The sequence below is a fragment of the Rhipicephalus microplus genome, chromosome 5, assembly GCF_043290135.1.
Source record: "Rhipicephalus microplus isolate Deutch F79 chromosome 5, USDA_Rmic, whole genome shotgun sequence".
Lineage (NCBI taxonomy): Eukaryota > Metazoa > Arthropoda > Arachnida > Ixodida > Ixodidae > Rhipicephalus > Rhipicephalus microplus.
The window spans coordinates 63,946,862-63,959,309 of NC_134704.1; the positions used below are offsets into that span (position 1 = coordinate 63,946,862).

Here is a 12,448-nt window from a genome sequence, read left to right on the forward strand (position 1 = left end):
GGCAATAGAATAAAAAGTCGCTCATTCGGTGAACCAATTAGAAGAAAAGGACCTTCATATTGCAATTATGAAAGTTTGATACAGAAATTAGTCTGATACATCAGTTGGTACTAGTGACTTGTATGATAAAAATAAACATTTTTAGCTGTCTTGTACGAACTGTCAATAGTACACAATACAAATAATCTCTATACATAAGCATACAAAGTAGTAAAGTGAAAAGTAGATAAGAAAAAAAACTCGATAAAAAGGAGGTTTAGAAAGGAAGTTTTGCTAACAGCAGATGCTGTAGGTCTGTATAGCAGTAAACAGCTTTAGAAGTTCCACATGGCAGTGGACGGCTCCAGCAGTTCCACATGGCAGCTCCACATGGCATACGGCAGTACTTTTGAAGTAGATATACTTTAAAAAGATCACTACGAAGGTGGTTTGCCAGGAAGCGACTATTCACACAGTCCGTTTTTGTAATGAGAACGACTCTGCAATGGAAGGGATGCGCCTGGCCCTATATTTCATAACAAGATTACTTAGTGAGCTGTGCCAGTGACAGACAACTGCGCAGCAATAATGAGCATACCAAAAATGATCTCTAAGGGGTTTAGCACTCATCAAGAGGCACTTCAGAACCACCACCAATAGTTGCTGTTATTTTAGTCACTAGGTAGAGCTATGAATCCATGACAGTAACCTACCAATCGTGCTAGCACCAGCAAATGATGTGCAGGTGGGATGACAATAGACGTGCCTTATTTCTTTACGAAAATGACAACAGTAATGCAGACAACACGAAGCACGAAGCTAGCAAGGTTGATGAGCACTCTAACAGAGGGGTGTAGAATCATTCTACTAACAAAAACAAGTCTACACAAGGGAGCTGTACCTTGATCCTTTGCGTTTCGGTGCGCTCTAGACGGCCCGAGTGGACAGCCTCCAATTGACGCATTGCAGCTTGAAACTGTTCGTGTGAGGACCGCAGCCGCTCACGGAACTGCGAGCAGATGCAACGGGCCAGTCTCCATTCACTAAGAGACTCGAGCATGTCTGCGGCCACCCTCTGGCGCCACTCTGCGTCGATCCGCGGAGGAGCACGCCCTGGCAGAGTCTGCACGAGCTGCATGTGCAAAGGAATTATAGAGATGGTATAACGACGGAATCCAGCAATGTCGCATAACTTGCTTCCTTTTTTACTGTTTGTGGCCTTCAAAATTCACTCTTTACATTATCACAGGCAGAACACTGACTTAAATGCAGAAGAAAGCGGCACCTGAAACAATTATATTTCGTTTACTTTAAACATATCCATTACATGCCAACATCTGAAAAACCCTTTAGATGTACTGTATTTACTCGCGTAATCAATGCACTTTTTTTCTCGAAAAATCGAAGCAAAGTTGGCGTGCATTTATTATATGGGGCAAATTCAATGAACATTTTTTGAAATGAGCAAAAAATGCGGTAATGCTAAAAAACATCAATAAAAAAGTAATGCCATTTAGCCTTTTGCAATTGACATACGCATACACTGTTGGAACCCGCTTCCTCGTTGCACTTTCCTCATCTTCGGTGGTTGATGGCACTACCTTCTGCAAGCTCTTCTTGCGCCGCTCGCGCACCCCATCAAAGCGTTTTGCAGACATCTTTTCTCGCAGCAAGCTACAGCTAAGCATCAAATCAAACCGTCAATAACAGGATTAATGACAACATACGGCTGCCACCCCATGGTCCATATGAGAAGTTACTATAAAAAAGGTAATATACATCTTGCATTCCTTGAAGCACGCCTGGATAACGAGCCCGAAGAGCATATTGTAACCGAAGTGAAAATCGCTACTATGTTGCAGAAATAGTCGCGATCTTTTTCGAGCTACAAACGATTTTTTTCCGGTTTAAAACCTGAGAGGTGACGGCTACAAATGGCTTTTTCCAACAGTACAGCGACAGCAAATCCTGTCACCGTCGCTCGAAAATTGCGTTCATGTGGATGGGCTTTAAAGTTTCGTATTTGCAAGAAGAGACTGTCGTTTGGCATGGGCAGTTTCGCGACCTTTGCTCACTACGTGCTTATCAGCTGCAATGTCTACAAACTAACCTTCGTGAACCCAGTGGACGAGAAGGGCAGGGAAAACGTGGAGAATAGGAGCGAGCCAGGGTGGATGAGGGGGGTCGGCATAAAAAATGGAGGAGATCCAAAGGGCAAGGAGGCGTCATGTGTCGGTTAGCGGGACTGCAGCGGATCAATGTAGGGGGCATATTACGCGAGTAAATACGGCACTTCACTGCATCTGTTAATCCTATACCTGCATACACTATATCAAGGTCCCATAATGTGGATTATTTCTGAAATACAGCAGAACCTCACCGATACGTTTTTCGTGGGACTAAAAAAAAATGCGTAGGAGCCGAGAAACGCAAGAGCCGAGAAACGCGAAAAATTGAGAAATAAGAGTAGTGGTGAACTGCACATAGTTTCATTTTAATTCTTTTGCTTGAAAAATTCATGCAGCGTTGCCTGGCGCATCTTCTCACGCCCGACAAGCACAAGGCCTTTTTCAAGCACCTGTAGTGCCATGTGGCTCTCAGCATCGTCACTGGTGTGCACATATCTTCTCAATAAATCCAGTGCCGCTACGGTCGATGAGGACGTTGGCTCCGGTATCTGCTCCACCTCCTTTTCAACTTCCTCGTCACTGGCGCACGGATCAGCGCACTCAGCCACAATGTCGTCGACGGATAAGATCGCTGAGGTGACAACGGCGTCGTCAACAGAAGTGTAGTCACTGTACGCGATTCCGAAAATGTTCAACTTCTCTTGCAGCGAAAGTGATTTCGGCTTTCTTGATGTCATCCTGTTTGAAGACTATTCGGAGCGTTGGAAGTGTAAAGGCACTATGCTGCACGCTCGTATAACCTGCGCAACGACCGACACGAAACAAAGGCAATGCGAGAAGATTGCACCAAGCACGGGTAGCACGGGCACACATGGGCGATGGTGATGGCGATCGGGCTATACCCTTTGAATCGGGCCGCCTGCGCGACCTGGTGGCGATAAGCTTAAGCCAGCGTGACATCCCAAGAAAACAAAAACAGGTCTTGAAGACCTTACTTTTACAGATGCCAAAACCAATTTTAGGGTCCCAACGCGTCATAGACACAATCTTTCTTAGAAAGCAAATACGGATCTCAAAGGTCATGCTTTTGCTGGCATGAACCGAAAATACGTCATAGGTATTGCCCCCGGCACTTTGGGCGGCCAATCCCATCGTCAAGCCGCCAAGCCAAGCTACATGGAAAACAACATGGCCGCTCGGGCCGGCGCGTCGTGGCACTTCGCAACATATGATGCGGGAATGGTCCCACAGTTGCGACGCAGCAGCGGGGTTCCCAATGCATCGGGTCCTATAGTAGCTGTGCCGGGACCGGCCGAAAATGATGTAACAGCCAGGAAAACGCAGCACTCGGGAACGCAACAGCGGGGTTCTACTGTATCAAGAGGCTGCTGTTAAAATGCATGCCAGTGGCATACCTATCCACTTTTATTGTTCTGCCCCATTCACCGTCTCAAAATGGGTAGTTCATTGCTGCTGCGATTCTTAGATACTGAGAGGCTTCCTAGGCAATGCAGTCACTCAAGCTTAGTGTAAAAATTGTACACGGACATGTGCAGTCCTGGATTGCAGAAAAGTATTGAAATGAGGCATGTCCCAGAAAAATTTCAGAATAACAGAAATTCACCTAGAGAGACTTCGCAAAGGTTTGTGAATTCGACTGACCTGCTTCATTTTCTCCCAGAGAACCCAGAGTAAGGAAGAGCTGGTCTTCACGGTCACTTCTACCTACGAATAAAAGTACAGAATATCAGAATGGCACTGAACAGTTCAAGCAAGTATGCCACGCAAAACTTGCAGACAAAAAGAAAGTCAGAAAGAAAGAGAGAACAGAAAATGGCAATGGGCTTAATGTCTGGTAAAACGACGGTACTCGACTCTTACTGGTAAGAATGGGAAAATTCGTAATATACACAGCATTTCCATCTCTATTATGGTGTAAGCTCACGAAATCTGCCCTCGTTTAAAAAATAAAACACTTGTCAAAAGTGCTGAATTTTAAGGCACCAAGTTCCATTTAATTTGGGTTTACCTTACAGCACACAAGTTAGTACTATAGACAATCTAAAGAACGTGCCCCAGTGGCAGCAGTCATAGCCTGAAAGAAGCAAACTAATTACTGTTGATACATCAAACCTCATTATACCTTATTATAACGATCACATCTGCCACAAAAATACTTTGTTATATCCGAAAATTCATTATCTGTTATAAAAAATTCATAAATATTTTGAAAAAACACCATCCTACGTAAAAACTGCTATGCTATAACACCCTAATCAAAACTAAACTAGAATATGCATGTATTGTTTGGGGTCTGTGTACTAAAACTAATACCATCCCCAAGAGAGTGCAGCAAAAGACAGGAAGATTTATGTTTAACAAATTCTCAGGACAGCATTCTCCCACAGAACTCATGAAAGCTAGCCATATTGAACAACTGAAGATGAGAAGACAGAATCGGATACTGAAATTTCTCAAACTACACGAACAATTCGCCACAACACTCATCTCTATCTATCGTCCCCATTAACCCAGACCACGCGTCACCGTAGACAAGATGCATTAACAGCCTACTTTGCAAGAACAAACATATTTAAGAATTCTTTTTTTTCTTCCTACAATAAACTGAATGGAATAGTGTATTTGAATCAACACCATAATGCTGATTATTATCAATTTGTATAGGATTTTGCCAAAAACTGACTATTTCTGTATTATTGCTGCTTGTTTTTTCTTTTTTTCTTCATCCTGTTCACAGTTTTACCATTTTACTGCCCGCCCTGCTTGGACTACGTGTCCGAAGTATTTGATAAATAAATGAATAAATACCCGTATTCGTTATATCGAGGTGCGAGTGTATGCGGTCCAATTTTCCCGATGAAAGTGGAAGGTATTAAGACTGGTTAGCTATCACAGTTTCAGTCAAGCCCACGCCACTTTCAGGCACCATCTCGTCTCTAAAGCAGACGATGGTTGAATAAAAAAGCGGGCTTTACATGAGTAAGCACGGCAAGGTCCTGGAGTAGGAACGAGTTTTTTTACACAGTCCGTACTCAAGGCCCGTACTAACCTGATACGCCGCATTGAGAATTTGCTTGAGAGCATTGCTGGCCTGCATGCAGTCGTCTTCCTTGCAGACGCCTTCCAGACTTGCGAGGCACCTCTCCAGAGTGCCTGTACGGTGAGCAAAGCAAATAATTTTCAGTTGGCTAGTGTGAATAGCAAATTTCGCATTGAAAGCGAGAAGTAATTTGGTTCAAATAATGTCAAATCAAATTCAGATAGTATTCAATAATATAATTACCATATTTTTTATGACCAAAATAACATGCACAATACTTTTTTGAGGCTTAAACAAAGCACGAGCAAATTTCATTCTTTTTGGTTCAAAGGAAGCAGAAGCAACTTTGAATAGTTGCAAGATTTGACTTTCGGTAGAGTACAAGTGACAACCTATCAACTACGTATGTTACATTTTTAAAATTTACGAAGAGCACATAAGCTGGCATAACAAACTTTTAAACTTAAAAAAAAAAAGAAGAATCGATGTGAGGATAACACCATGTTCATTTAACCTTGAAGTAAGGCTTCCCAGCAGTGCAGATTTTCCTTGGAAAAGTGTATTCATGAAACAGCTACCCTTTACTGCAGCGAAACCACCTTTGCAGAGCGTTACATGAGGTCTAATATGCATCACCTACTCGGTAGCTTCGACATTTCCAATAACTTAAATTCAACCAAATAAAAGTGAATATATTAGAAGGGCTTGAATATTCACACTGGCCTAGTTTATTTAGAGAACAAACAGACTGTCAAGGCTAATGAAGTTTCCAGAAGAATGCACAACATTTAAAAAGGTTCATGGAATTACAAATGAGATTCAATAAGTTAATGACAACTGCAGTCAAGTGCCGAACTCTAACCAAGTTTCAAGGCTTTGCGCAAACAAGCAAGCTCGCTGTTGCTACACTACGCTAGCAGCTTGTCTCTTGTTGCCATGTTTAAACAGGCTATCATATTTCAGAAGTTTGGTACTGTGACTGATATGCGGAGTTTAACATCCAAAAACCACCATATGATTATGAGAGAGCCGTAGTGGAGGGCTCCGAAAATTTCGACCACATCTCTTTAACATGCACCCAAATCTGAGCCCACGGGCCTACAGCATTTTCGCCTCCATCGTAAATGCAGCCGCCGCAGCCACGATTTGATCCTGTGACCTGCAGGTCAGCAGCTGAGTACCTTTGGCACCAGACCATCGTGGCGAGGCAAGTCTAATACTGTGCATGGGTGCATTGAGGAACATGCTACTGCCCCACTCTTTGGTTTCAGTCTGGCATTCCTGCTGTTAGTAATGGCCAAAAGAAATTGTGGCCCTGCAGTCCCTGGCCAGGAAACATTTTTGCTTGTGTCCAATAGTACACTCAAACCTCGTTATAACAAAGTTGCATCTTACACAAACATAAGTTCGTTATATCCGAAAATTTGTTATAAGGATATATTTCTAACACTATTGCAAGACTATAATTCATTTACTTTGTTATAACCGATTATTCGCTATATCCATGTTTGTTATACCGTGATTTGAATTGCAAGCATTACACAAAAGCACGACTGGCTTCGCGAGTAGCAGTGGCATGTGAAGTCTACTCACCCACAAAGCTCTCACGGAGGCAGTTCATAGAGCCGACAAGCTTTTCGGCAACGGCAGCATTGAGCATTCCTAGCACAAGGTCCTGAATCTGGGAGGTGCAGATTTGAAGAACACTGGCCGTCGGTGGGGCAGCCTGCTCACCTTCGTCCACTATTACACCTGGAATGGTCAATACATTGCTCCAAGATCAAAACCAGCACTAACCTACCGAGAGGCAACAGGCTTGAGCAACGTTTGTTTCCAGATTACCACAAGCTATTATCCAGCGAAAAATGCACATGTTGAGACTTGCCTGGACTTAAGTTCACATGCGCCCATCTTTTTATTTTAAAAGCAACAAAACAAAAAGAGACAAAGCAGCGCTGATGCATCCTATTTATCAGCTGGTTCCTACTGTCCCGTTCTCTTCAATGCAGCTCATGTAGATAGCGTACATACAATAGCGCAATCACTCCCATGAATTTAGCACCTCACTAACCAATTCTTGCAAGAAATATATTCCGGCCTCAGAACACAGCACCACATGTTCTCTTGCCCTTTATTTTAAATAATCTATGTAGATTAATATGTAGAGTTTAACGTCCCAAAACTACCATATGATTATGAGAGACGTCGTAGTGTAGGGCTCCGGCAATTTTGACCACGTGGGGTTCTTTAACATGCACCCACATCTGACCACACGGGCTGCCCTACAGCATTTTCGTCGGAGCATTTTCGCCTCCGACGAAAATGCCATGAATCTACGTTGCCTACTCTGATGTACAAGAGGTCATAAAACAACTCGAAATTGAGTGCTTGGGTGTGCTGTGCATGCCAATGGCGATGAACAGGTTGGACAACACTGGCCGCGGAATAAGTGCAGAGAAGGAGGAAAATGTCCATGCTTAAAAAAAGCGAGCATATTCAAGGCGATCGTAGGGGGAAACAAAGAGAACAGAGCTGAATTCCTCACTAGTCTTAACGTGCCAGTGCCAAGTTTCAAATGCCACGGCATAACAGCGCAGTCGATTCTGTCAATTTACCTTCGAACTGGTAGTCGGCTGCCTTTTGTAGCACCTCGCCCCGAAGGTTCTCGATGGCACCCACAATAAGCTGCCGAATTTCTTCCTGCTTGTGGCTTGCTACCTCCATGAGTGCGTGGTAGAGACCAGTCTCCTGCTTGCGTGCGTACGCCAGCCGCTTGGGTGTGATCATCATGTCTCTCGTCATGTCAAATGCCGTCAGGATGAACGTCCGCAGGCAGTGCAAGTGAGTAGTGTTCAGTAGTGATGCAGCGCTGACCAGCAGCGACTGAAGAGCAGTCCGTACGAAGATGCAGACGTTGCTGCATGAGAAAATGCAAAGAAAAAAAATCCAACAGAATCAGTCTGTTGTTCCTTGCAGTACACTCAAAGATCTTTGTCACAAAGTTGCGTCTTATACGAAAATAAGTTCGCTATATCTGGAAATTCATTATGAAGGTTTATTCTTAACACTATCTATTGTAAGACTATTTTTTATCTACTTCGTTATAACCAATATTTTGTTATATCCCGGTTTGTTATATCGAGGTTTAGTCACAAGGAAGTCGAAAGTTGGGTTGGCCTGCGCGCCGTGTGCAGTAAAATGGTCCAACTAAAGCAGTTCTCCATTACACCATAATCCTATGCTGAATTTGTAGGAAAGCTAGCTCATTTGGAGACTAAATGTGCAAGTTATAGGGGGCTCAAATAGTATTTCGAAAAAGTTAAAATTGTTCAGTTTACTCTATAGTTGTAAAATTGCCTACCCTCATATCAAGCTTTGTCGGTTTATCCTTGCAAGTATACATGAAAAAGAAGCCTAACAGACAGACAGTTGGAATCATCCAAGACACCTGCGTTATGAGAAATGTACCTCCCGAAACTTTCCTATCGCTTTGACTTTTTAACCAGCGTATGAAGGCACCTAATTTATTGACTGCCTCAAGAACCCTAAGTTATGCACAGAAATTCATGCTCTATATTTAGTGCAAGATATGTAGCGTATTTATTGTAAGAGAAAAGGAAGAACATAAACAGCCTTAAACAAATAAACAAACACAGACAAACAAGGAAGAACGAACAAACAAATGAAGAAAGAGTGGGAGGCAGACAGACCAGAATAGCTTGGCAAGAGACTGCTGTTGTAGGTGCTGTGTTTGTCCTTGTAAAGTGTCTTGAGAGCAGAAGCAAGGAAGGAAGAGAGAACAGCAGCACATTGAAGACAGCACATTGATGACGGCACAAGATGCACACTCCTTGAACAAACACACAGCACATCAACAATTATGAACAAATTTATGGCATACAGATTGTTGATAAAAGAGGGCCAACCAAGTTCCCCGAAATTGGAATGTCTACAGGCTATCAGGCTCAATTTGAAATGGTTCGTGATAAACAACTCTGGTCTCTTAGTGACCGAAACGAGAAGCCTGACTATTTTCGAAGGAGTTCAACATTTCCAAAATAAGACGTGCTACAAGAGACTTGACACAGGAAGGCTTCTAGCTGAATTGTCATCACCACGAGTTTTTAAATGAGCATATCAGCGGCTGAATTATCACCATGAGTTTCTAAATGAGCATATCAGCCAGCAGAATGTCAGGGCTTTTGGATTACACAAACCTCATAACAGATTCGCACCGGCCGTGAAAATACTTAGTTATATCCGAGAATTTCTTATAAATGCATATTCATAATACTATCTATGACCGAACTGTTATTCATTTCAGTAAAAAGGATAATTTGTCATATGTGTGTATGTTATACCAATGTTTGAGTCCTCCGCAATCATGATGTGGATACACTAACTAGGAACTCCACCCGGGGCCTTCTGCTAAGCCGCGGGATAGCACGATTGCATTAAGCAGGAGAGGAACTGTTTGTCAGTCAGCACAATCTCCTCCATAGTTCAAGACTGAAATGTTATGGGCACACTAAAGAGAAATATTTCTCTCATTATCTGAAGCATGACGCTTGCAACAAGAAGACCCTCACTTAGGCTAAAAACACACAAAAAGAATATACAGGTGATAACAATAGCTTGAGGTTCCCACACCAACTTCCTATGGCATCACAGATTTAGATAGAATCTACTGACACCTGCATGATTCATTACAGTCGAACCTTATTTGTAGAGATCGCAGAATATTTAGGTGCCGAAGCTTGGGCGCGAAATTCAAGAATCAAAGCAACGATAATGTCATTGAATAACGGACACCTGACCGTAAGATTGACAATAGTAAGAGCTCTCAAAGAATACCAATTCATCACTCCAAACTGAGTTTGGTCCCTTCAAACACTCATCGGCAAGTGAGGTTGCAAGGCCATGTAGCTCACCACGCAAAGTCGTCGAAGTTCTCGATGAGCTCGGAGCTGGGCGAACATCCATTGGAGCATCGAACATTGGGCCTCCTCCGGTCGTGGTGCCGCTGTTTCTCCAGAAAGTGCTTGGAGATGAAGCCCATGCTGCAGAGCTGCTGCTGTGCTGTAACGGGCAAGGTGATCACAGACTTGGGCACATCCTCCTGCACAAGGGATGGAAAGCACAGCAGGATTATCAGGAATTTTCCACACGACAGTGTTAAAGAGTTCGTTACACAGAAATTCTGGCGTCGGTGTCAGCTCATTAGTTGCGGGCAAAGAATAGTCTTGAGCGTGACCGAAAAATTGATGAGAATACAATCAAATCCCGCTACAACGAAATTTACGGGACACGCAAAATAATTCGTTGTCACGGAATTTCGTTGTAGTGAAATTTTATCTATAGACCACAAAAATAGGCAAGATCTGATGATTATGACTCGTCCTTTAGTCCCAGCAAGTACATGCATTGAACTATCGCTAACTCAGATGTACATGGCCACACAGAAATGAAAGTATTTTATCATATATGACACAATCGAAATACACAGAAAATTGGTACCTAAAGTCGGCGTGTGAATTGTAAAAAAATTTCGGTGTACATGTTGGCTTCACGGCACACCTTCACAGTAATACAAAGAAGATAACCTAGCGTCAATGCGCAAGTCTCTTGGGGGCGAAGTTCCTTATAGCGGTACCCATTTGTCCCTTGTAGCCGTTGTAGTGTGTAATGAGTATAACATTTTGACCTCCAAGGTGGTGCTGGTGAGAGATTTCGTCTGTGCGTTGTTGAACAATAAAAGATAGTGCTCAATGTACATGCCAATGGCTGCTAAGGGGGAATGAGAAACGTGAGCATTCGGGTTTTAGTTAACGCACATGCTGCAATCCCCATTAGCAGCCATTGGCATGTACATTGAGCACTATCTGACAAGAAAGGGTTGCTGCGTTATACTCTCTGGGTGTAACCTCCTTAGTTTTAGAAAGGTTTAGCGAGCGTTGAGCCGCAGTGCCATGAATACATTGAACTAGTATATACCATGAACTCGAGCTGCGTAAAGGTGGGAAGTAGATACGAAGTGCAAGCCGTAAGAAAGTAAACGCCGAATTCTCCTGTTTCTCATTTCCCATTAGCAGCCATTGGCATGTACATTGAGCACTATCTGACAGGAAAAGGTTGCTACATTATACTTGCTGGGCGTAACCTCCTTGGTTTTAGAAAGTTTTAGCGAGTGTTGGGCTGCAGTACCATGAATACAGTGAACTAGTAAATACCATGAACTCGAGGTGGTTAAAGGTGGCAAGTAGACACGAAGCGCAAGCCGTAAGAAAGTGTGCGTGTGCCACCTCTCGTTTAGTCCTTGAAATGTCCGCTGGATTGCGGTGCTTCTATATAGTGAATATATGATGAAAAGATGCGAGATGGTGGTACTTGGAGTGTTGAATAGATGGACGAATGGACACGCAGACAGATGCATGGATGGACGCATGACCGGATGCAGGGGCTGATGCATGGATCAACGCAAGGACGTACGCACGAACAGACGCATGCACGGACGGGCAGATGGACGCATGGACGGTCACACAGACGGACGCATGGACGGACAGAAGCAAGAACGAATGAACGGACGAATGCTTCGCCCAACTCTCCATCATTCACTCCGTGGATATGCTGCCATTTTTTTTTTCCCCTCTTAGTCCCGCAATTTGCAGTCAGGAGTGCTGGTTACATGCAGAGGGAGGTTAGACACGAGGAAATGCGGTATTCAGGAGAGGCTTGGAGCATATGAGTGTGCAGCACTGCGAACGAGCATGCCAAAGCTTCGCAACAGGCCAAGTGAGAACTGCAACTGAAAGTGCTCAGTTCTAACGAGCAATAAGTGGATAGGACAGCCGTAACGCTCCGTGCCGTTTTAAGTCTTTATTGCCTTTAAGCTACGACTGTATTAGCTGCATGCCTTCGCAGCTTATCCTTTATCAATGAATGCGATAGGAAAGACTGCTTTTCCGCGTAATGGTTGCAGCAAACGGTAGTTCCATTGTTAATCTGTGCGCGCTGCGCTGCTGTGCATGTGCCTTCAGAACTGCGGTATTGCTATATTTGTTCACATCGACGTGGTTTTGTCCACATCATTGTGCCACGCAGTACTGCAACAAGTCAGTGTGCACTGGATGCGTGCATACTTTCATGGTCTCCCATAATCACGTCGAAACGACTGCATTTGTGTTCGCAGCTGTGACGGCCGAATGTGGTTATGCTTGGACTAAGTGCAATAAGTGCGCACTGGATGCGTGCATACTTTCGTGGTCTGCCATAACCACGT

At 43.6% G+C, this 12,448-nt stretch overlaps 1 protein-coding gene across 9 annotated transcripts in view; it reads right to left on the minus strand.

Moving 5' to 3' along the window:
* LOC119174454 (dual serine/threonine and tyrosine protein kinase) overlaps positions 1-12,448 on the minus strand; it is a 120,841-nt gene that overhangs the window by 7,966 nt on the left and 100,427 nt on the right. For all 9 annotated transcript variants that reach the window (XM_075895615.1, XM_075895616.1, XM_075895613.1 and 6 more), the window contains exons 7-12: positions 10,101-10,288; positions 7,785-8,086; positions 6,763-6,921; positions 5,179-5,282; positions 3,771-3,833; positions 881-1,111 (exon numbers count right to left, since the gene is read on the minus strand). In XM_075895615.1, the coding sequence (XP_075751730.1) occupies positions 881-1,111; positions 3,771-3,833; positions 5,179-5,282; positions 6,763-6,921; positions 7,785-8,086; positions 10,101-10,288 (1,047 nt within the window). The remainder of the gene's footprint in view (positions 1-880; positions 1,112-3,770; positions 3,834-5,178; positions 5,283-6,762; positions 6,922-7,784; positions 8,087-10,100; positions 10,289-12,448) is intronic.